Consider the following 26368-nt stretch of genomic DNA (forward strand, 5'->3'; position numbering starts at 1 on the left):
GATTTGGGCGACCCTGTGAAGACACCCATCTTGTGATTTGTGTTGAAAGATGGGCGTCCTTCTCTTTCAAAAATAAGCCTGTTAATATCCCATCCTGACCTACTCAGCTTCTCCGATCTAGTTAAATTGTTTTGAATATCGGACTCTCATTGTAAAACTTGGGATACTCATTAAATAAAAAAGAGCACCTGCAATCTAGTACAAGGGTCACCAAATGTTTCACAAGGCAGGCCACATGGGACATTTCAAATCATTGAGCCAGCTGGAAAGAGATAGAATCTCCTTCATAGAAGAATTTTGTGAATCAAGGGAGAAAGGTGAGACCGTATCTGTCACTCTGTACAGCAAAAGTAATAAAACAAGTGTTAGAGCTGTATGCTAAACTTCAGTGCATGGTTTCCTAATGTATATATATGATTTTTAACATGTGATGCATGGGGACTTCCGGTGGAGACGAGCAGCGAGATGGAGGTCGCGTTGTGAGCTCCGCTCCGCCCGAACGAAGCCCCGAATTTTTCTCAGCGCCGATTCCGCTCCTAAAAAGACCCAATGAGCACAGGGGGCTCCCGGGACCCGGATAAACAAAGAAACGGCGCTGCCGGCGCCCTGCCCAGCATAAAAAAGAACTTTTAAAACGCTCGCGAGCGCTTCCAAGATGGCGGCGGCAGAGGAAGTACGGAGCTTTTGAAGAGAGTTGCGGGCGGCTTGCAGGAGAGACGGGAGTCCCGACGGATGGGGGAAAGCTGGGACCTGCTGCGAGGTCGGAGGCAGTGAGTACCCATTATTGAATTTGGGGCAAGAAACCAAAAGCCAACCATAGTAATGGTTTAGAAGGGGCACCACAGGAGTCAGAAGAGTGAAGGAACGCCAGCTGGAAGACACGCTCTTTCGGTGGTCGCAATCGTGCAATTGGTGGATGCGACCCCGGGATAGAGGGAAGAAACTTTAACAGAGTGGGCTTGTTGGAAGGTTCTTAGGGGTCTGGAATTGCCCGCTCTTTGAAAGGATACTTTAGTGTGTGTAATCACGACAGCGCGAGGTGGCGGGCTGAAGGCCCAGTATAAGAAACCCACGAAGCTTGAAGCCCAGAATAAAAACGGCGCCCGGATAGAGGCCACTTGTCTTAAAGCGATTGAGCTGCACGCTAAAGTGTCGGGAGAGGTCTGAGGGCAGTGCTGCTGAATGTATGGAGCAATATTTGAAACCCATGCCACCTGGAATCACCCGTAGAGGCACAAAATTTGATAAAGAAAGGTCCTCACCTCCTAAGCCTGGCCACAAAATGGCGGACTTGAAAGGTACAACCGGGGGAGAATTCACTGAAAAACAACTGGCGCAAATAACAGCAGCAGTGAGTGCAGCTCTCAACCCACGATTCGACCTGTTGGCCGGACAGTTAAAGAACTTAGAATCTTCAGGAGCCGAAACGGAGAAGAGAGTAGGAGAGGCGGAGACCCGGATAGCAGCAGTGGAGGACTCCAGCTCCCAAAACATGCAGGAGCTTGCCAGGCTCAGGACTCAACTTAAGTTGCAACAAGACAAAATGGATGATATGGAAAACCGAGCCAGGAGATGCAACTTGAGAATTGTGGGGATCCCTGAAAAGGTTCCAGAAAGACTTCTTGGACAATTATTAGAACAGTGGTTGAAAAAAGAGTTGGCTCTATCGGATAGCCGAGGGGAGTTGTGCATCGAGCGAGCCCATAGGCTAGGGCGCTGGCAACCAAATCTGCAGAGGCCACGAATTGTCATTATTAAAGTGTTTAATTACCTTCATAAAGAAGAAATATTACGAGGATTCCGGAGGAGGCGAGACTCTCTTCAGTATGAGGGTTCCCCAATAAAGATTTTTCAAGACTATTCGGCAGGAGTGCAGGAACAAAGACGTCGCTTTCATCCTATATGCTCCACACTGGTCGCCAAGAACACTAGATTCATGTTATTATACCCAGCCATTTTAAAGATTCAACATGGAAACCAGTGGAGATCCTTTCAGACGGCCCAGGAGGCTCAAAGGTTCCTGGACGTGGAAATGAAAGAACCAGATACATGACTTTGCAGCAGAGTCCGAGCAAAGACAGGCACCTGGGGGAGTCTTCCCTTTGGTGAAAGAGGTTATGGGGGTTAAACCCGCATGAAGTGGTATATGGTGGGAGATGTATTGCAAGTTCAATTTACTGTTTCAAGGTTCTTGTTGTTCAACCGTTACGGTTAAGGTGGGCTGAATTTTAAGGGACCCCAGTATATGTTGGGGGATGGGGGATGTGGGTGCCCCGGATAAATAATTTAGTTGATTGCTATGGGGGAGGAGGATTAAGGGACCAGAAGGTTATAGATAACCTAGGGGCTTCAAAGGGCGAGAGAAGTCAAAGGCATGGAAGGGCCTTGGGAGAATGACAGGAGGGATAGAGGGGGGAGGGGGAGAGGGGAGGGACGGGGAAGGTTGGGGGGGTGGGGTGGGAGGGAGGGATAAGATTTGGGAAAAGAACAGGGTGTGTGTATACATGCAGTGATGTTATGATTGATACATGGTGTGGTGCACGAGTAAGGATAATTTGGAAAGAGGAGTGGGAGGGGTGGTGGCTGGGACACCCCTCCGTAAAGATTGTGGAAAGATTGCAGAGAAATATTGATGACCAAATGAAGATTACATGACCCCAATACAAGTAGTAACTTGGAATGTAGGGGGCATCCACTCGCCCATTAAACGACAAAAGATTTTAAAAATCCTCAATGATCAAAAGACATCAATTGCATTTTTGCAGGAGACACATTTAACAGGCATAGAACATGCTAAATTGAAGCGATGGTGGGTGGGAGAAATTTTTGAATCCCCGGCAGTGGGGGGGAAAGGAGGAGTGATTACACTGATACGGAAAGGTATACACGTGAAAGTAAATCAGGTAGTAGGAGATACTGGGGGAAGATATGTATTAGCATCCGTAGTATTAGATAGGCAACCAGTCTTGCTTTGCAATATTTACGCGCCAAATAAGTTTGACCGCTACTTCTATACACAGCTCACTAGTGCCATGCAAGGGATGGGAGGAGCCCCGATTATATTGGGGGGAGACTTCAATGAAGTCGCAGACCCGGCACTAGACAGATCGGGCTTAAGTGGGAGAGGGAGAGCCAAGCCAGGGAAGGGCATAGCAACATTGGAGGAAGCCTTCGCAGTAGTAGATGTGTGGAGAACTCTGAACCCCCTAGAGAGGGATTACACCCATTTATCGAGGGCCCATGCCACTTTATCCCGAATCGATTACATATTGGTAACTGGAGACATCTTCACACAGGTGGACACAGCGAAAATAGGGCCCATAGCGGTTTCTGACCATGCTTGGGTTATGGTGAGGTTGGAGTTGGATGGAGGGATAAGAGAGGATTACATATGGAAATTCCCAACTTGGCTATATAGGGATGGACAATTTTTACCCCATTTGACTAAATGTTGGAAAGATTTTGGCATCAATAATGAGATTCACAAGAATGACCCGGTATTGTATTGGGAGACAGCCAAAGCAGTGCTTAGAGGGGAGATTATAGCATATGTTAGTTTTAAGCGGAAAATGAGGCGCCAAGAAATTCTTAGATTAGAACGGAGAGTGACTAAATTGCGACGTCAGTACAGCATGGGACACACTCAGAGCCTACGAGTGCAATTGCTAGAGGCCCAACAGAGCCTTAATGAATTGTTGCATCGAACAGTTAGAAAATCCCAAGCTTATTATAAATATCAACTTTATAAATTCGCAAATAAGGGAGGGAGCTTCCTAGCGAAGGTTATGGGCAGAAGAGTAGGTTACCAAAAGATACTCTCACTCAGGGACCATCAAGGGACATTAGTACATAAGGACAGTGAAATCTCAGGAGTCTTTAAAGATTTCTTTGCACGGTTATATAAACCACAGGAGGATCTGGTCAGGCCTGCTGAGACATACTTGGCTAGCGTTGATTTACCTCAAATGGAGGCTGAGGAGTTAAGGGTGTTGAACGCAAAGATCACTGTAGATGAAGTTATGTGGGTGATTAAACAAAGCCCTTTGGGGAAGGCACCGGGCCCTGATGGAATGAGGAATGAGTTCTATAAGTTACTGCAAACCGAAATTAGCCCGGTGCTGACTGAGGTGTTCAACTTAACGGTCCAACGGGGCTCTTTACCATTATACATGAACCAGGCCCATATAACAGTACTGCTTAAACCCGGTAAAACAGCTCTCCATCCAGAGTCGTACCGGCCAATTTCACTTTTAAATTCAGAAGCCAAGTTTTTGGCTAAATTGCTGGCAAATAGGCTGGCCAGATATCTCCCCTCCTTGGTAGAAGAGCCACAAGCAGGATTTGTCCAGGGCAGAAAAATAGCAAAGAATATGAGGAGAATACTTATAGCGTTGGAGAAAGCACAATGGGAAAGACAGCCAACCATGTTAATTAGTTTTGATGCCGAAAAGGCTTTTGACCGGGTGGATTGGGGATTCCTATTGGAAACACTTAAAGCATATGGGGTGACTGGGTTTTTTATGCAGGCGATTAGAACTCTGTACACTGATCCTAGGGCGAGAATTCTGGTTAATGGTCTGGCCTCGGATTGGTTCCCCATTGGCCGAGGTACACGTCAGGGCTGCCCTCTCTCACCCTTGCTTTTTGTTCTAACACTTGACCCATTGATACGGGAGATAAGTGACAATGTAGACATAAAGGGAGTACAAATAAAAGACAGGGAATTTAAAATAGCAGCCTTTGCAGATGATTTACTGGTGTTAATAACAAACCCCAAGAATTCTTTGGGACATCTAATGGAAAGTATAAAGGAATATGGGGACTTTTCTGGCTTTCAATTAAATTTGACAAAATCGGAGGCCTTGGCGAGCCCAGACATTAAACAGGCAGATTGGGAGAAATTCCCCTTGCGGTGGGCGACGGGGTCCTTCCGATATTTAGGTGTTCAATTGGCCCTGGACCCGGCTCAGATATACACTTCTAATGTCCCACAATTGTTGAGAGATACGAGGGAGCAATTGAATAGATGGAGTTCTTTGCCATTAGCTCTTTTGGGCCGGATCCACTTGTATCGTATGGTGGTGTTCCCGAAATGGTTATACGTACTGCAGGTATTACCAATACGGCTCTGGAAAAAAGACCTACGGGCTCACCAGAGACAGGTGGCACGATTTTGTTGGGCTGGAAGGAAACCAAAACTTAGATGGGAATATCTCAGTGGGGCACAGGTGAAGGGGGGCTTGGGGATCCCCAATATGCGTACATACAATCAAGCATGCCTCTTAAGACACTTAGGAGATTGGATCATGGGTACGAACAATTACACAGATGTACAACTAGAGAGATTGCATTTCAGCCCCTGGCACTTTAATTATTTAATACACGCAAAAGGTAGAAATCTTCCGCAGCAAGTAAAGCATAGTCTACTTTTACAGCCTTTAAGATATCTGTGGAAAGAGATAACGAAACTTTGGCAACACAGCTCAGAGTGTAGCGTGCTCTTGCCAATCACGGGTAATGCGGAGTTCGCACCTGGGAGAGAAAGTAAATTCTTTCAAGACCTGGGGAAGCAGGGTGTCATATTACTGGAAAACTTTTTACAAGCGGATGGGACCGCTATGGCTTACTCAGAGTTTGAGAGACACTATGGGGGGGGGGATGTTAGCGAAATTAGCCTATTTCCAACTCTCACATTATATATATGAGCTCAACACCGCAAGTCTCCTACCAGGTTTTGAGAGGGAAATTAGGGAGCTTTTAGCTGGGGATGCAGTAGGACAGATCTCAGTGTCCGGGTTCCACAAGGTGCTGGAGGGGAAGCAACCACAAAGAGATGTTAAGATGGTCGTGGAAAGATGGAGTCGGGAGGTGAAAGATCAAATAACAGAAGGGAAGATATTAGCGGCACTTCAGGGAGGGGTACGGGTGGTGCATAGTGCTGAGTTACAGGAGTGCCATTTCCGCACCATACATAGGGCATATTTTTCAGTTAAACAGGCATGGTATGCAGGAGTGGTGGAAACACATAAGTGTCCCAAATGTGCAGAAGTAAATGCATCACTTAGCCACGGCTTGTGGCAATGTAGAGAGATACGGGGGTTTTGGATGGCTCTCTCCAGGTTCATGGGCTGGGTCCTGGGGTATCGGGTGGATCTATCCTTTGAAAGGGTGATACTAAGCTCCATGGCGGCATGGCACAAAGGAACGTTGGAAGAAAAGATGTTCCTCAGTAAACTTTGTATTTTGGGGAAAAAATGTATTCTAAATTGCTGGACAATGGATAGAGGACCCTCATACTGGTATTGGAGAAATAGGCTACATGAGCTCATGTTATGGGAAATGCAGGACGCCCGTAATACACCCAAGAGACGCCAACGATTTATAAAGATCTGGGGGGCATACCTACACAAAATATCACCACGAGCACGTAGCCATGTGTTGAATACACTGGGTTAGTCTATAAACATGGCAAGAGTATAATTAGAATTATGAGACACAAATACAAAGTCAAAGTGGGGAAGGGGGGGGAAGAGAGGGAAACCAAAAAGGTATGATCAATGGTTCTGGCATTGGTATGATACAAATTAGCAGAGCATTACTAATTGAAGAAGATATTGACTAGATGGGCATGGGAGGGGTGGAAGAAAGGGGGAAGCGACACCAATTTGTTGATAGAGGATACCCACATGTATTAGTTGTTTGTTTAACCATGGTTCAGTTAAGGCACTTTTTCAAATGGAATGTAGTACTTATTTTGCAATGTTAACGGAAAGTGCCGAAATATTAGAGGTAATTTTGGGAGGGGAGGGCGGAGAGGTACCACAGAGCCTATAAGAGTACAAGGCTCTGTGGGGAGCTATAGGGGATGGGTGGGAGGGAGGAGGGGAGAAAACGAATTAAAAAGTTTGATGATGGATGTTATTGCTGTTTGGTATGACGGAAATCCTTGGGGTAGCACTGAGGGTACCCATGATTGTTGTTGTAATAATATGTGTCATCAATAAAAATGTTGAAACATAACATGTGATGCATGCGAAAAAGGGGCAATGTTTGGACAGCAATATATTCTAATGCCCGAAGTATGGGAAATAAGGTTTTAGATCTTGAGGCTGTGATGGAAGAGACTGATTTGGATTTAGTGGCGATCACAGAGACATGGCTCACAGAGAACTATGACTGGGATATCGTTATACTGGGATATAACGTATTCAGAAAAGACGTATTAGGAAGAAAAGAAGGGGGAGTGGCATTATATATTAAAAATAATATTAAATCCACATAACTGCAGGACCTACAGGGTAAGGAAAAGGCATTATAGGTTAATCTAGAAAGAGGGAATGGCAAATGTATTTACACTGGTGTGATATACTGTACAGGTCTCCTTCCCAGACAAAAGAAGTGGACAGAGATTTAATTGAAGACATTCAAAATATAGCTTTGAATGGGAAAGTACTACTAATAGGTGATTTTAATATGCCAGATGTTGATTGGGGTATCCCTATTGGGGTCTTTTAGAAGCAGGGAGATCCCGGATTCTCTACAGAAGGAACTATTCCAGCAGTGGGTAACTGAACCTATGTGGGATGGGGCCATACTGAACTTAGTGCTTACTAATGGGAAGATTGTTTCTGATGTTACAGTAGATAATATCTGGCATCCAGTGATCACCAGATGGCGTGGTTTAATATTAAGATAGATGTGGAAAGGGTCCCTTCAAAAGTGAAGGTTCTAGACTTTATTCAGATGGGGGATTACCTCAAGGAATTGCTGTCTGGATGGGAACATCTGGAAAAATTTGGAAAGTAGTGGGCAAAACTGAAAGGGGCTATTGTAAGGGCAACAAACCTTTACGAAAGTAAATAAAAGAGGAAAGGAGGCCACTTTGGTTCTCAAAAGTAGTAGGTGAAAAGGTAAGAAAAAAAAAAGTTAGCCTTTAGAAACTACAAGAGATCACAGAAAGAGGAAGACAGGCGACAATATCTGGAAAAGCTAAAAGAAGCTGGTATAGTCAGGAAAGCAAAGATGCAAATGAAAGAAAAAATAGCCAATACAGTAAAATGGGGAGACAAGGCATTTCTTTTTAGATATGTTAGTGATAGGAGGAAGTGCAAAAATGGCACTGTAAGACTCAAAGGTGAAGGGTGGAATTGCTTAACAAATTATTGTGTTCTGTGTTCACAGCTGAAGGGCCATGAGCAGGACTGCAGAAGACAAACACAAATAGAAATGGAGTGGTGTAGTCCCTGACTGATTTTCAGAGGACTGTGTTCGTGAGAAGTTGACTAAGCTAAATGTGGACAAAGCGATAGGACTGTATTTCATACATCTGAGGGTACAGAAGGAACTTAGGGAAGTGGTCCCAAAGGGCTGGAGAAGAGCAGATGTGGTCCCTCCCCCTGTGAGAAGTGCAAAGGCATTTGAAGCCAAATTAAAATATTTAAGTTATTTTGTGTCTGTGATAACGTCCGCCAGTGGATTTTGTGTGCTCATGAGGATTTTATCTTTTTAGATATGATGGAAGCGATCTTCTTTAATCCTTAATAACCCCAGAAGCAGAATTTTACTTCTGCCAAAACACTATTGCCTGAATGCAAGGTCTTTTTTCCCATGGTCACTAGCAATGAATGGGGCTTATGGGAATTGGGTTACTTCAATGGCTCACTGCCGAGTAATAAACAAGCAGAGAAGTGATCACTCTTTATTGAACTTTATGAATGAAGAATTATTGAACACTTTATATGTTTCACATTGTGTAATTGGGTTTCACTTCATTGTCAGGAGGACAAGTGATTAAGAATTCAATAGAGGTATGGACATGCAATAGGTATATCTATAAGAGGTTGAATGACCCTTGCTACAGTAATTCTGATGTCCCCCCTCCATATACAAAACTTAGTTATTTAGGGGCCCTTTTACTAAGATACATCAAACTAGAACTACCACCCGGCTACCACATGCCCCAGGTAGTAATTCACTATTTTCTACCACGTGGCACTAATTGGGCGGTAATCGGCAGTGTACTCGCACTGACAATTACTGCCCAGTCAACGCATGAAACCTTACCACTAAGTCAATGGGTGGTGGTAAGGTCTCAGGCCCAAAATGGACGTGCACTGATTTTGATTTTGCCGCACGTCCATTTTCGGCAGGTGCGCTGAAAAATGGACCTGCACGCATACAATACATGCGCCTACATCAGTGCTGGCTATTTTTCAGTGCGCCTTAGCAAGATGGCCCCTTAATGTTGCTACCCCAGCTTGAACTTTCCCAGGTATTCTGTCTGGAATATATTTTTGCCATTTCAGATAAGCATATTTAATACATATAACCAAATATTCATACATTGCAGCATATCTGCATGCAGTGCTCCTGAAGGTTGCAGTACAATTTCTATGCAAAATGTGTACGCCCGATGCAATAAAAAGAAGGTATCTTTCCATGGAATAGGCGCCAACTTTCAAAATGACTGGGGGTGCTACACCCAAGGGAAATAACCCTACACAGACACTATCAAGGAGTTTGCACAATACTGTGGGTGCTCAAGCACCCATAGCACCCACAAACCTGGTTCCAATGCTCTCCCATGTTTGTGTGTATTTTTTACATATACATTATTCCTATATGATTTCTTTACTGCAACATAGAAAAATGTAGGCAGATAAAGACCATATGGTCTATCCAGTCTGCCCATCCATGCCATCTATTCTCCCTATCACGCCCTTAAAAGATCGTACGTACTTGTCCCAAGCTCCCTTGAATTCAGATACTGTTTTCATCACCACCACCTCCACTGGGAGGCTGCTTTATGAATTCACCACCCTTTCCATGAAGAAGCATTTCCTCAGGTTACTTCTGAATTTACTCCCTTTCACCTTCATCCTATGCCCCCTCATTCCAGAGCTTCCTTTCAAATGAAACAGACATATTTCCTGTGCAGATAAAGACCATCCTCATGTAGACTTTATCTTTTTAGATACGATGGAAGCGATCCTCTTTAAACCTTAATAACCCCAGAAGCAGGCTTTTATACTTCTGCCAAAACGCCACTGCCTGAATGCAGGGTCTTGTTTCCCATGGTCACTGACTATGAATGTGGCTTGTGGGTGTTGGGTGACTTCAATGGCTCAGTGCTGAGTAATAAACAAGTAGATACATAAGTGATCACTCTTTATTGAACTTTATTCATTTGAAGAATTATTGAGCACTTAACATGTTTCACATTGTGGAACTGTGTTTCACTTCATTGTCAGGAGGACAAGTGATTAAGAATTTGATAGAGATCCAATGACCCCGTGCTACAATAATTCCGATGTCTCCCCTCTATATATAAAATTTATTAATTTATTGTTACTATCCCAGCTAAGCTTGACCTTTCCCAGGTATTTTGTTTGGGTGTTAACACATCAATTAGTTTGAAGAGTTTGACATTACATTTCCCTTTATAATTATTTTTAAATACGTTTTAATCCATATACTGTATATATATGTACTCTTTGTCCTTATCCCTCATTTGTCCTGTTTGTCTGTCTTGATTAGATTGTAAGCTCTGTCGAGCAGGGACTGTCTCTTCATGTTCAAGTGTACAGCGCTGCGTACATCTAGTAGCGCTATAGAAATGTAACTAGTAGTAGTACATATATATATATATATATTTTATTGGTACAGTATCAAATAAAATTTCAGTTAAGAATGCTGCCTATTTTACAACATCTACCCCTTAACCCTGCTAATCACCTTCACCCCACATTACCCAGCATTTTAGTTTTCATATTATTTAGTAATTATCCACTCATCCTCTTCAATTAAAAAAAAGAAAAAAAAAACCCACTGTGGATTGTTCATGTTGGTATAAGAGAAAAAAACTGACAAAACCCTATCACAAGTGAGCTCGTGTTTTACTCCTCCTCAGATCACCCATAAAACCTCCAGTACTATTGTACTGGTTGCACATATATGCAGCCTATTAACTGGCTGAGCATATCAAGATGCCATAAGTAAGTTATAATAAGGTGAGAGATAAAGACACGCGCTATGTGGAATGGGAGTAGATGTATTATTTTCACTTCAAGCCCTGGGATCCAGCTGCAGCTTTCACTGACCCTCAGAGTGGCTCCCTAACTCTGTTCTCTCAATACACAATCTTCCCCACCTCTCTGGAGTCTTTTGGCCAGTGCGTCTCTAGCATATCTGTATTCTTCCAGCACTTTGCAGCTCTCAGGGAGTTAAAACTGTGCGGTGCTGAACCCAAATGTCGTACTGGGGCTATTGTGAGAGCACTGCAGAATGTTGGGCACTGCACAGCAGTGCAAGAAAACCAAACTAATTTTTTCTTTTTAGAGGTGGCACAACGCAATCCTCCAGCAAAGGGGGGGGGGGGGGGGGGGGTGGATTACACTGTGGAAGAGCCAGCTTGAAGGAAAAGGAGGTGGTGACAGCATGGTAGAGACTGATTGCTAGAAAAGGTGGGTGGGAGTTAAAATGAGCTGAAGAAGACCAAGAATGTGTGGAAGAGCAGTCTTCAGAGTGAGAATGAGAGTTTGAGCTAGTTACTTCAACGGAAGGGGGAACCATTTTCCCTAGCGAGCTGGCAGCTTTGTCTGATGACATTCTCGTCTCTCAGTCTGTTCTGTAAAAGTATCCCCTGGCTGAAAAACAGTAAAATGTCATTGGAGTAGACAATAAAAGGGTGATAAAGACATGGGGAAAAACAGTAAGAGGCAGAAAGGAGGGGAAAGGGAATGGGACTTGATATACCACCTTTCTGTGTTTTTTTGCAAATATATTCAAAGCAGTTTACATAGTATATACAAGTACTTATTTATACCTGGGGCAACGGAGGGTTAAGTGACTTGCCCAGAGTCACAAGGAGCTGCCCTGGGCATTGAGTCCAGTTACCCAAGATGAAAGTCCACTGCACTAACCACTGGGCTACTCCTCCAGTAAGAGGGAGAGGAGCAGGAGGAAGAGTTAAACTAGGTGCAGAGGATGGAGTTACAGAAGGATGACATTAGTAACAGAGGAGGTTGTGCAATATCCACATTTAATTATGGGTAAGATCTCAAGGTGTTAAAGACTGAAAAGCATGGCTTTAGAATAAGAATTTTTCCCCTCAGCCTAACAGCATGTGAAAAGGTCCAACATGAGGAGTAATCTAAGGACATACTTTACAGAAAGTGTGGTCAATGCACAGAAATGGCCACCCACTGAAGGTGGTGAAGAAAAGGACTGTATCTGAATTCATGAAAGTATAGGACAAGCAGAGGATCGGCCATATGGTCTTTACCTGCCAACATTTTCTCCGTTTCTATACTGATTGTCAGTTAAAAAGTAACGTCATTCCAATCAGCAAGTTAGCTTCTATTAAGCGATGTGAAGGTCCCAGTGGATCTAGCCACTTTTTTTGGTCCCTCATGACCAGAACAGCAGAAAGCAAATGCAGTTTAGAAAAAGAAAAAGAAAAAAAAAAAGATTGGTCCTGCAGTGAGCACAAATTGAGTTACATGTAATTTGCTCCCTGACAGCCAGATCAAAATCCGCAGCTGTTGCAATAACAGTTTTCCTGGATTCCAGAATTCATTATGATTTTATTTTCCTGGGGAGATTTCACGGGTAGAAGGATAACCAAATTAACAAACACAGTTTAGCATTCTACCGGGAAGAGAAAAAACAAGGAAACTGTTTAACTGAAGCAATGAACCGGCACGCAATACTCAAAGAATGACAGTAGATATTATGATGGCCAGGCAGCCCCCAGAAAGTGCAATACAATTAATACAGCATTTCCACTATGATGCTGCTATCACCATCATGGCTAGCTGTCAATATTTCTCACAACTGTGAGCAAAAGGTGTCCAGTCACTGAACTAGCTCATCCATGTCTAGGGCACATCATGCCACTGGGTCAGGATGGTCTTAGCTTTCATAAAAATACAAAGATAGACAGCTCTGGTTGTCACAGATGTCAAATTAAACCCTGGATAATATAACTGAATGTTTATACGATGCACACAGCAATAACTTTCAGATTGGAACACACTGTGGGGGTCACTTCATAAAAGATTTTGCATATATAAAACATCTTTTACATGTGGACTAAGAGTATTATAAAACTGAGTAGGGGGATAAGCGTAAAATAATAGGTGCACAGAAAAACAATGTGCACATTTACATGATAGACACATAGATGTTCGTGGGGCTGTTGTCTGAGCAGAGCAGGAGCGCAATTGTGATGTACATATGTATTAAGCAGAAAAGTACAAATTTCTGCAAATTTCTCAGTGCCTGTTTTAAAAAGACACATAGGTGCCTATCCAGCTTATTTTCGAAAGAGATCGCCGGCCATCTTCCGACACAAATCGGGAGATGACCGGCAATCTCCTGAACCCGGACAAATCGGTATAATCGAAAGCCAATTTTGGTCGGCGCCAACTGCTTTCCGTTGCGCAGCTGGCGAAACTTCAAGGGGGTGTGTCGGTAGGGTAGTGGGGGCAGGACGGGGGCGGGACTGGGGCGTGCTCACAAGATGGCTGGCTTCACCCGATAATGGGGGGAAAAAAGCCAGGCTTAACGAGCATTTCGCCGGCTTTACTTGGTCCCTTTTTTTCACGACCAAGCTTCACAAAGGAGCCCCAACTAACCTAATGACCACCGAAGGGAATCAGGGATCACCTCTCCTTACTCCCCCAGTGGTCACCAACCCCCTCCCACCCCCAAAAAAACCTTTTTTGCCAGCCTCTATGCCAGCCTGAAATGTCATACCCAGCTCCCTGACAGCAGTATGCAAGTCCCTGGAGCAGTTTTTAGTAACGTCATTCAGGCACATCCTACGCACTGCCACATAACTTTAATAATAAAAAAAAACTTATCTTAGTGGTGCCTGTGCAGTTCACGTGAAGCGTGGTACACCTCAGCTGGCTGATACGAATTTATTTTATTTTTTAATTAGTAAAGTTATGTGGTAGTGCGTAAGATGTGCCTGAATGACGTTATACCACATGAGATGGAAAGATTTTATAGTGCAATATAAAAAAAAACCTAAAAAATAAAATAACAACAAAAAATATTTGGGGGAGGGGAGGGTTGATCCATGATTACTTTTTCCATTGTGTGCAGAAGGATGATTAATTAATGGCCACAGTTGTATGAGATCTTTTTTCCTCCTGTTAATACATTTTTCTTCACTGGTTGGGATTGGATGAGTATCAGTAACAGATTTCAGTGAAGTTGATCTGTGTTGTGGTGTACATTGATTATACAGATAACCAGACTTAGGGACGGATGCAAGTTTTTCCACATATTCTGAGGCCAATGCAATAAAGTACAGAACACACAGCGCTCACTGTGGGTTCTGTGTGCTAATATTGTACGATTATCGTAAGCACAAAGGAGTTTAGAACACAAGAAAACTGTACACAAAGGTGTAAGAACACACAGGAAATCCAATATGCTAGCATTCAACTTTCAAAAAGAAGACTATGATAACATAAGAATGGTTAAAAAAAAAAAGAAAAAAGAAAAAAGAACTTAGAGGAGCACCTGTGAAGGTAAAAAATTTACATCAGGTATGAATGCTATTCAAAAATACCATCCTGGAATCCCAGACTAGAAGGAAGTCCAAATGACAGATGCATGGTTAAAAAGTGAGGTGAAGGAAGCTATTAGAATTAAAAGAAAACCCTTCAGAAAATGGAAGAAGGATCCAACTGAAAATAATAGGAAACAGTATATGGAATGGAAAGTCGAAGGCAAAGAGAGACTTTGAAAAGATTGTGTTAGAAGCAAAAACATGTAGAGGGGCATAATCGAATGGAGCGCCCAAGTTTTCCTGAGGGCGTCCTCAGAGGACGTCCCCGCAAAGGGGCGGGGAAACCCGTATTATCAAAACAAGATGGGCATCCATCTTTCGTTTCGATAATAAGGTCAGGGACGCCCAAATCTCCACATTTAGGTCGACCTTAGAAATGGTCGTCCCTAGAGATGGTTGTCCCCGATTTTCGGCGATAATGGAAACTAAGGACGCCCATCTCAGAAATGACCAAATCCAAGCCCTTTGGTCGTGGGAGGAGCCAGCATTCATAGTGCACTGGTCCCCCTCACATGCCAGGACACCAACCGGGCACCCTAGGGGGCACTGCAGTGGACTTCAGAAAAAGCTCCCAGGTGCATAGCTCCCTTACCTTGTGTGCTGAGCCCCCCAAAACCCACTCCCCACAACTGTACACCACTACCATAGCCCTTAGGGATGAAGGGGGGCACCTACATGTGGGTACAGTGGGTTTGTGGTGGGTTTGGAGGGCTCACATTTACCACCACAAGTTTAACAGGTAGGGGGGGATGGACCTGCCTGAAGTGCACTGCAGTACACACTAAAGCTGCTCTAGGGCCCTGCATACTGCTGTCATGGAGCTGGGAATGCTATTTGAGGCTGGCATACAGGCTGGAAAAAATATTTTAATTTTTTTTAGGGTGGGAGGGGGTTAGTGACCACTGGGGGAGTAGGGGGAGGTCATCCCCGATTCCCTCCAGTGGTCATCTGGTCATTAAGGGCCCATTTTTATGGCTTGGTCATAAAAACAAAAGGACCATGTAAAGTCGGCCAAGTGTTTGTCAGGGACGCCCTTCTTTTTTCCATTATCGGCCGAGGATGCCCATGTGTTAACCACGCCCCAGTCCTGCCTTTGCTATGCTTCCAACACGCCCTCGGGAACTTTGGTTGTCCCCGCAACGGAAAGCAGTTGAGGGCGCCCAAAATCGGCTTTCGATTATGCCCATTTGGGCAACCCTAGGAGAAGGACACCCATCTCCCGATTTGTGTCGAAAGATGGGCGCCCCTCTCTTTCGAAAATGAGCCCAATAGTAAAAGTTTTTTTTAGGTATACTTGAAGCAAGAAGCTGGTAAAAGAATCAGTTGGACTGCTAGATGACCGAGGGTAAAAGGGGCACTCAGGGAAGATAGGGCCATAGCGGAGAGATTAAATGAATTCTTTGCCTCAGTTTTTACCAGGAAGGATGGCAATGCTGAAACTGAAATAAGTCTCTGTAAACCTGGAAGACGTAAAGGAGCAATTTGACAAACTGAAGAGTAGAAAATTGCCAGGACTGAATGGTATACATCCCAGAATACTGATACAGTTGAAAAATTAACTTGCAGAGCTATTGTTAGTAATATGTAATTTAAAATCCAGCATGGTACCAGAAGATTGAAGGGTGGCCCATGTAACACCAATTTTTAAAAAAGGTTCCAGAGGTGATCCGGGAAATTACATACAGACTGGCAAATCTGACATCGGTGCCAGGCAAAATGGTAGAGATTATTATAAAGAACAAAATTACAAAGCATATTCAAAAGCATGGATTAATGAGACAAAGCCAACATGGGTTTAGTCAAGGGAAATCTTGCCTCACCAATCTACTATGTTTCTTTGAAGGAGTGAATAACAAGTGGATAAAGGTGAACCAGTCAATATTGTGTATCTGGATTTTCAAAAGGCATTTGACAAAGTACCTCATGAAAGATTCCTGAGGAAATTAGGAAGTCATGGGATAAGAGGTAATGTCCTATTGTGGATTAAGAACTGGTTAAAAGATGGAAAACAGAGAGTAGGGTTAGATGTTAGTATTCTCAATGGAGAAAGGTAGATAGTAGGGTTCCTGAGGGTTCTGTGCTGGGACCACTGCTTTTTTAACATATTTATAAATGATCTAGAGATGGGAACAACAAGTGAGGTAATTAAATTTGCTAATGACACAAAGTTATTCAATGTTCTTAAATTCAAGAGGATTGTGAAAATTGCAAGAGGACCTTATGGGACTGGGAGACTGGGCATCCAAATGGCAGATAACGTTTAATGTGAGCAAGTGCAAAGTGATGCATGTGGGAAAGAGGAACCCGAATTATAGCTACGTCATGCAAGGTTCTACATTAGGAGTCACCGCCCAGGAAAAGAATCTAGCTGTCATCGTTGATGATACATTGAAATCCTCTGCCCAGTGTGCAGCGATGGTGGCTAAGAAAGCAAACAGAATGTTATGAATTTTTAGGAAAGGAATAGAAAACAATAATGAGAATGTTATAACGTTTTTCTATCGCTACATGATGGGACCACACCTCGAATACTGTGTGCAATTCTGGTCACCGCATTAAAAAAAAAAAAGATATAGCAGAATTAGAAAACAGAGAAGAGCGGTGAAAACAATCGGTTTATTGGCATTTGATAAAATTAACTTTAATTACAAAGCAAATCAAGGTGATTCACAATAAAAGGGGATGAGACGACTTCCCTATGAAGAAAGGCTAAAGCATCTAGGGCTCTTCAGTTTGGAGAAGAGATGGCTGAGAGGAGATATGATAGAGGTCTTTAAAATACTGGGTGGAGTAGAATGGGTAGAGGTGAATCGCTTGTTTACTCTTTCCAAAAATACTAGGACTAAGGGGCACATAATGAAGCTATTAAGTAGTAAATTTAAGACAAACCGGAGAAAATACTTCTTCACTCAACATGTAGTTAAACTATGGAATTAATTCCCAAAGAATATGGTAAACACCATTAGCTTAGCGGGGTATAAAAAAGGTTTAGATAATTTCCTGAAAAAGTCAACAAGCCATTATTAAGATGGACTTGGGAAAATCCAATGCTAATTTCTAGGATAAGCAGCATAAAATCTGTTTTACTCTTTTGGGATCTTTCCAAGTACTTGTGATCTGGATTGGTCACTGTTGGAAACAGGATACTAGGCTTGATGGACCTTCAGTCTGTCCCAGTATGGCAATGCTTATGTTCTTATGCTTGCGCAGACATCAGCAAACACTGCTCATTTAAATCTAATAACAAAGGCATTAGCTATTAAATCCAGCATTAGTTTTTAAAGAAGCATGACCATGATCCATCAGCTTAATGCCTGATTTTTTAATGCTGGGGAATTAGCACATAATCTAAGGTGGAGTAAAACCATTTCTGTGGCTACAGTGAGTGCCAGTTTATTTTCTAGTGCCAGCACGAACTAGCTGCAATTATTTTCTTGTTTTATTCAAAAGGATGAGTACTGGATCAAAAAACAACATGGTAGGGAGTTGAGGTGACTGTGCTGCAAAATGTGGGAGTAAAGAGGTGGTCCTGTGGCTCTAGAAATGTAGTTGATACCATAACAATAACAGCTACACATAGAGAGATCAATATACAAAAGGGTTTGATATTCAAGGTAAACCCCCACATAGCATTTTACTTGTTAGTGCCGCTGAATATCACTGCTAATGGCCATCCCCTAACTGGACAGGATAGGAGGAGACCAGGTGCAGAGCTAGGACACAGTTATGGCAGTACAGTGACAACCGATTAGGTATGGTTAGACGGTACCATAGTCATCGATCCTAACTTTATACAGCAAGTTAAATGGGCACAGGTCTGAATATTGGCTATTGCCCGGTTGACTTCTGGGTCAACAAGACATACCCAGCATTAAATATTCAGGGTTAGGTCTGCCCCACAGCTAGAAGTGGCTTGCAAGCCATTTACCATCGTGAGCTGAATATTAACTCCAAAATATACATTTGGCATTCTAAAAATAATCTAAAAAACACAGAAGGCAATTCTATAAAGTGGTGCCTATATTTAGGTACCTAGAAAGCACCTACTCAATAAAGAAAGCAGACACCTACTTTTTTTTTTTTTTATAGAATGCTAGGACAACAGGTCAAATTTGTGCCCATATTTTAGGGACAATCGCTTACACCAGCCATAGAGCTGGTATAAATGGTAATGCCTAGATTACTACAAAATGTGCGCTAATTAGAGCACAAAATAATTTATACATGCAACTGTACATCCTGCCCACATTCCACCCAGACTCTGCCCATGCATATATCCACCTTCACACTACGTGCTGTCATATTTTGGCACCAGAACATTGCCGTTTACGCATATACATACACATATATATATGCCCATATTTTGGTCATTCATGCAAATTCTTGGAATCTTCCTTATAGAAGAAACCCCCATAATATAGAGGCATCCTACTCCCCCATGTGCCAATTCAACCTCTGTGCAAAATACTGATTCTGCTGCTATCCCTCCATCCCCCCAGAACAATCATCTCTATCCTACTTCCTAAGTCCTCCAGGTGTCAGTGAGTGGCATTTACTTACCCGCTGCTGCTTTCCATCTGCAACTTCAGCCACCTCATGCACAATAATAAATTTTATTTTCAAATAAAAGAGGGCAGCAATGGGGGCTATGGTTGTCCACACAATAGCATGCCTCTACACAGGAGAAGTTTGTGTACAGATCTCAACTTAATGGCCATATAATACAATGGAAACATTTCATTGATGGTATTCTCCTTATATAGTAACATAGTACATAGTAAATGACGGCAGATAAAGACCTGTACGGTCCATCCTGTCTGCCCAACAAGATAAACTCATTTTACATGGTATGTGACACTTTGTATGTATACCCGAGTTTGATTTGTCCTTGCCATTCTTAGTGCACAGACTGTAGAAGTGTGCCCAGCACCCTTCTTGTACTAAGTCGAAGCCCCTTAAAATTTACACTCCAACCCATCCCTATCTATTCAGTCACGATCAAGGCGTAGACCATAGCAGTCTGCCCAGCTCCCGTTTTGTTTACCAATTACCGGCGTCGCCACCTAATCTCCGCTAAGATTCCACTGATCCATTCCTTCAAAACAGGATTCCTTTGTGTTTATCCCACGCATGTTTAAATTCCTTTACCGTTTTCATCTCCACCACCTCATGTGGGAAGGCATTCCACATGTCCACCACCCTCTCCGTGAAAAAATACTTCCTGACATTACTCCTGAGTCTGCCCCCCTTCAACCTCAATTCATGTCCTCTAGTTCTACCGCCTTCCCATTTCCGGAAAAGGTTCATTTGCGGATTAATACCTTTCAAATATTTGAACATCTGTATCATGTCACCCCTGTTTCTCCTTTCCTCCAAAGTATACATGTTCAGGTCAGAAAGTCTCTCCTCGTATGGTTTGCAACACAAATCCTATATCATTTTTGTAGCTTTTCTTTGCACCACTTCCAGTCTTTTTACATCTTTAGCAAGATATGGCCTCCAAAACTGAACACAATACTCGAAGTGGGACCTCAACAACGACTTGTAGAGGGACATCAACACCTCCTTTCTTCTGCTGGTTATGCCCCTCTCTATGCAGCCTAGCATCCTTCTGGCCACGGCCGTCGCCTTGTCGCCTTGTTTCTTCACCTTCAGATACTCAGACACCAACACCCCAAGGACTCTCTCCTGAGTTGAGCTTACTAATCTCTCCCCTCCTATTCGGTATCTCTCTTTTGAGTTTCTGCACCCCAAGTGTATCACTCTACACTTCTTGGCATTAAATGTTAACTACTCGTATACACAAGCTTTTCAATTTAAATGAGAAACTCCAATCACACAGCTCCAAGGCTGCAATTGTACTACTGCTTGCAATACACCTGATGTGACTCCAACCTCCAGACACCACCCAGCTTTTAGAAAGTGGAGAAAAGGAGCCTCAGTGATACCACCCAGCCAGCCTGAATACTCTAGCTATAAGGCATGGGCCCGGTAAACCATCGTATGGCTCAAAAAAAACTCCACAGATTCTTATTCTGAAGCATTTACTGAAGAGTCTGAGTAACAAACCCATGTACATGTACAGAACACAGAATATAGATAGTCAATTCAACTCCATTTAATTCAGTTCAACGCTCTGTTCATTTCAATGTAGATATACAACTCAGTGAGACAGCCCAATAGTACTTATCTGAAGATCTGAAGGTCAATCCCATATCTCCTATTCATCCCGCGCTTCACTTTGCTGTCACTTCACCGTCCGGTTGATTCATCCAAGTAACCCAACAGGGAGTCCCCATTTCGCAAAAAGCTGCATCAGGGGTTCTACTCTTGTGTCCGTTCTGCTGAGTTGAAAACTAAGCAGGGGTGTCCCACTGGATCACCAGGACTTTTTCCAATTATTTTTTTAAGGGGGGGGGGTTAAGGATCCACTGAACCACCAGGACATTTTGCAAGGGAGCCAGGAGGGGTCATCCAAACCACCAGAGATTATTCTTTTTTAAGGTTCAAAGGGGAAAGTTGGCCCAATGTTGCGGTGGGGGGGGGGGGGGGGGGGGTTGCGATGCTCGGCCAGGCCAGGGACACCAGTGCTGGGTTACTCAAAAGTAGGCGTCCCTGATGAAGGAGTTCTGAAATGGAGTACTCTGTTGGATGTCTTCGAGCAGTTTATGAAACAGCTACAAAATTATTGAGATAAGTCATGCTTCTAACTGCTTTTTTCAATTTCTGGTGCTAGTTATTCTGATGATTGTTTCTTGAAAGAGAAAAAGAAATTTTGTTGCTAATGGACCTGCTAGTTTTTGAAAAAAAAAAGTTTTTTGATACATTAAGGTAAATAAAGTAACGGGAGGGGAACAACGGAAGGAGTTTTTAATGATGTATAGAGCTTTTTAACTGAGCCATATTTGTGGCTTTACTCACTAAAACTAAGCTCAGCTGATGGTATAGCCTATTCTGAAGGCTCCTGTTCCTTCTCAAAAAATTATATACAAAAATCATATACAAAATGTTTACTGACATATATTTTTCTCCTTTGCATTCATGAGATACAGATCCCAGGGAGGCTAACAAGCAATTTTTTACTGGAATTGATACTTTTCAGGTGTTGTAGCCTTTTTTGCTTCATCTTTTAACCACACTGGCTGTCGTTTGCACTTCTTTCCACCTTTGTTAATACATGGAATATATTTGGTCTGGTCTTCCACAATGGTATTTTTAAACAATGTCCATGCAAGATTTAAAGTCCTAACCTTTGCAGCTGACCCTTTCAGCTTCTTTTCAACCATTTTCCTCATTTTGCCATAGTCACCCTTTCGAAAATTGAATGCTGATACAGTAGATTTCTTTAGTGACTTCACTCCAGATATCAGCTCAACCAGTTTTTAACCTAGTCACTGACTTTAGGTCCTTACTGAGGGCACTCAGTCTATTTACCAGTCACCTATGTGGAACTGTGTCAAAGGCTTTGCTAAAATCCAAGTACAACACATCTCGTGTCCCTCCCATATACCACTGTTTAGTCACCTGGTCGAAGTAATAAATCAGATTTGTCTGACAAGACCTGCCTCTACTGAAACCATTCTGCCTCAGATCCTGCAGTCCATTCAGTTCTAGAAACCTCACAATCATCTGCTTTAGATGTGTTTCCATTCGTTTACTCACCACTGAGGTTAAACTAACAAGTCTCTAATTACCAACCTCCTCCTTACTTTTGCACTTGTGCAGAGGGACCATACCTAGCCTTCTCCAGTCCTCCAGGACCACTCCAAACTCTAAAGAAGCATTGAGAAGGTCAGATAACGGAGCCACCAAAAGTTCTCTGAGTTCCTTGAGTACCCTCAGATGTATCCCATCAGGCCCCATCGCTTTGATATAAACATAGCTGAAATTAAATTTCAATGTTTATATTTGGTCATTTTACGATTGTTATGCTGTAAGTTTTATGTTAAACTGTACCTGCTGTACACCGCCTTGGGTGAATCTCTTCATAAAGACGGTTAATAAATCAAAATAAATAAATAAATGTCAGCTGTGTGACGTTTTCACACTAGCGAAGGTGTGTACATTTGACCTCCTATCAGTTGGTATCAAGTGTGCCTCATTAGGCAGGCTGGCCATGTCTGTTCACACCATGGTGGCTTTTTCTTGCCAGAGACCATCTTGTTTCTGTCTGAACTCATGTATAAACACAGACACTGCTTAGTTTCCTTGCCAAAACTTGGTCTGCACTACCTGATGTCATCTTGTGCTTTGACTGCCTGCTTCTCACCAGATCCTACTTGTCTAGTTAGGTGTTTCTTGATCCTACTCCAGTACCTGCTGTATCTCAGCTTTATTTCTGCCTTGCTCCTCATTAGAGAGTACCCCGCTCTTGTCTCTCCATTGGTCTTCCTCTGCTTTCTGGTTTTCCCGTCAGGTTCTGGGTTCAGGCAGTAAAGACCTGGTGGCCACCAGCACTAGACGGCTCAACTCAAATAGGAAGGTGGCCAATATAGACATAACACCCCACCACTGTTTCCTCTAAGCTGTGCGGGAGTCCTCTACCTTCAGTCCTGCTAATGAGGGGTGCTGTTTCATTAACAAATTTTCAATAGTGAGGGACAGGCAAGCTCTGCAGAACTTGCAGGTAGCATGCCTGTCTTTAGCAATTGAAAACACAATATTGAAGCACCCCCCCTCCCTGACAGCAATGCAGCTGGAGGACTCCCACATAGCTTAGAGGTAACAGTGAACCCCACCCTATCTTCCTCTGGACCCAGAGGGCATAAACAGTGGGGAACCAGTTTGTGAAGTAGCCCTTCATCACTCCTACGTCACCTATACTGATGACGATAACAACAAGCTCAATTTATGCATTTATCCCAAAACACAACAAACAAAACAAAATGGAGCCACAATCACAGGAACGCAAGTGATACAGATGACAGTATTCCTCCTCTAATGATAACTTACTCAGTTTCCTTTCCAGGTCACATCCACCCTCCTCTACCATCATTCAGCATCTGAGGACCCTGAGCAGAAAAACTACTCTAATACATCATCTTAGTGAGCATCTTTTATGAGCTATGAAACACGCTGTCAGGTTCTGAAGTACTCTAATAGGTTTCATTTCATTGGAAATCAGATGCATACATTTTGACATTTCATTTATGAACATCAGCTCAGTTGTGTATTCCTTTTACGTAGTCAAACACTAGTTTTTATGGTCATAAATTGGTATATCATGAAAGTCCTATGGCTTTTTAAGCAGTCACTTACCTGCTCGCTTTGCCTCAATGCATGCCATGCTCATTTCTTCTTTCAGCTCCCGGTTTTCATTGGCTATGGCTTCACCTACGGTAATAAATCTTCCAACTGCCTGGTTAACTGCCTGTCCCACCCGCTGAATCGCTTGCAGTGTTTTGTCTGACTTCTTTAGCTTGTCTTTATGGTTAATAAGAGTGGTGATCTGTGAACAAATTGAAAACATGAAATGATAAATTTAGAACGAAATAGTGTCATCTTAACAAAATGCATTGAAAAGCTTCAAATTGAAACATTCCATCTCGCTGCACATCTGTACTAGATGTTAGGTCAGTGTTTGATCACTGGATGCATCATTTTGTTCCTTTTTGCTGCAATATAGAAGCTGAAACCCTCACCACACACTCATACACATACCAGTTTAAAGGCAGAATCAATGAAGTATGCACAAAGGGGGCTATTCTTTAAGTGAGTGACGTCTCCTTGTAGGTGCTCCAATACACCACAGTGAAAGCCAATTCTATAACAAAATCTAGTAGCCCAGATTCTGTTACAGAGTACAGTATAGTCTTGATTATCCGACCTTCGCTGATCCAACCATTTGGCATATCTGACAGATTCCCCCCCCCCCCCCCCAGTGACATCACCACATTGCCATTATGAAGTACAAAGATGATTCACTTTCCGTTTTTGCGGCATAGCACAGAGGGAAGTTTCGCACCTGAGACCCTACTTTTACTGCAAAATCAGGAACTCTTATGCCATTTTTATGCATTCTTTGAGGGGTTACCATTGTTTTCCGTATTATCTCTTATCTGACAACGGGATAGTTCAGTTTACGATGGATAATCGAGGCTTTACTGTATTACCATAACCCGGTATCAGCACCCCTTACCATTTATATGCCTGCAATTACACCAAAAGTAGAAAGAAGATGGATTTGCTATGACAGCAAAACCAAATAAAAACCAAACCAGTAGGGAATGGCCAGTGGGCTTCCAAATAAGACTTACTGGCCTCTCAATAAACTTTTATACTTTATTTCTATGGATCGTTCTTGGTGTTTTGGACATCCATTGGCCTTTCCCTACTGGTTTGGGTTTTGTTTGGCCCCACAATTACACCAGCCAACGACCTGGCGTAACTGTAGGCACCTAAATGTGGCAAGGGCATACGCAGCTTACTTTTTCTGCAAGTTGCATGTGTAAGTGGCAGCCTTGCCCCTGCCCATCCCTTCTCATGCTCCACCCATGTGAGTACTCCTTGTATTTATGCACTATGGGCCGAATTCTATATAAGGTGCAGTGAGTAGCATGCTTTAAATTCTGCATGTGGTCAATATACATGTGCTACTCAATTGAGTAATGGACCAATTAGTCATGATAATTGGCTAATAACCAATTACCACTAACTGGCAATAATTGGAATTTACGCACACTTTTTTAGGTGTATTCTAAAAAGAGGTGTGCGTAAATTCCAACACTTATAGCTGAAAATGGGGTGTGGCCACAGGAGGAGGGTAGGTATGTAGGGGGCACCAATCAAATTTGCGTGCGCTCTTATAGAATTCAGGGGAACACGCGTACATTTAGGCACAGGCATTTACACCAGGTTTTCAGTGGCATAAATAGCCATGCTTAAATGTACAAACGTTCCCTTGGCCTATGCGCTATTCTAGAAATCACATCTTACTGTAGACGCAGTTTATAAGATAGCACTACGTGTGTTATTCCAATGCGCCTACATTTTAGACACCATATACGGAGTCTGGTCCTATGCCATTTATGCATGTGCCCTTACAGAACTGCCCTTTAAAAGCACATTCAGGAGAGAGCTATTTTAACTAAATAGTCTTGCCAGAAAGGAACAATGAACATTCTTATAGAAGAATTCAAGGTAAGGAATAAAATGCATATCTAGTTATTTTTAAAGAAACCAATTTCATGCTGCTCAAAATGACAACTGAAATGTCAAGATTTTTTTCCCCCGAAACTACAGCTGTCAGGCTAAAAAGTAGGTGAAGCAGTGTACAAATTGTGCATGAGGAAAACACTTCTAGAATGGCAAGAACATTCCTCCTTAGTTCATTATTAAAAATAACAACATAGGCATGCACAATAGGCAGCTAATTTATAAAATTAGTGCTTTTTTCTGCATATAAAGTCTACCTTATAAAACTGCACACTGGTATACAGGTATAAAAAGTAGATACATGGAAAGAATGCATCTTTTATGTGAACAATGTACAGATGTTTCTTGAAGCGTACTTTGAGGGAGCTGTGATGTGTGTGCATTTTTACAAAATATACAAGTACAAGCAATGAGTAAATGCACAAATTTATCTCTCTCATGGAGCAAGTGTAAATTTGTACAAACAAAAGTAAAGAAAACCTAAAAGGAGGCCTGGTCCAAAAAGAATAAGCTAATCCGCAGAGCTCAGATTCAAAAATATATTGTTTAACCAAGAAATAGGTGCATAATAATGTAGAGCAAAAATGTTTGTTTGTTTTTTCTGTTGGATATACAGCAAAAATCACAAAG

General features: G+C 42.7%; 1 protein-coding gene across 3 annotated transcripts in view; it reads right to left on the reverse strand.

Annotated features, from left to right (window-relative positions):
- The window catches only part of CTNNAL1 (catenin alpha like 1), a 442864-nt gene that overhangs the window by 165718 nt on the left and 250778 nt on the right, over window positions 1-26368 (reverse strand). For all 3 annotated transcript variants that reach the window (XM_030204917.1, XM_030204908.1, XM_030204923.1), the window contains exon 2: window positions 23843-24032. In XM_030204917.1, coding sequence (XP_030060777.1) covers window positions 23843-24032 — 190 coding nt within the window. The remainder of the gene's footprint in view (window positions 1-23842; window positions 24033-26368) is intronic.

This window comes from Microcaecilia unicolor, chromosome 1 (genome assembly GCF_901765095.1).
Source record: "Microcaecilia unicolor chromosome 1, aMicUni1.1, whole genome shotgun sequence".
Classification (NCBI taxonomy): Eukaryota; Metazoa; Chordata; class Amphibia; order Gymnophiona; family Siphonopidae; genus Microcaecilia; species Microcaecilia unicolor.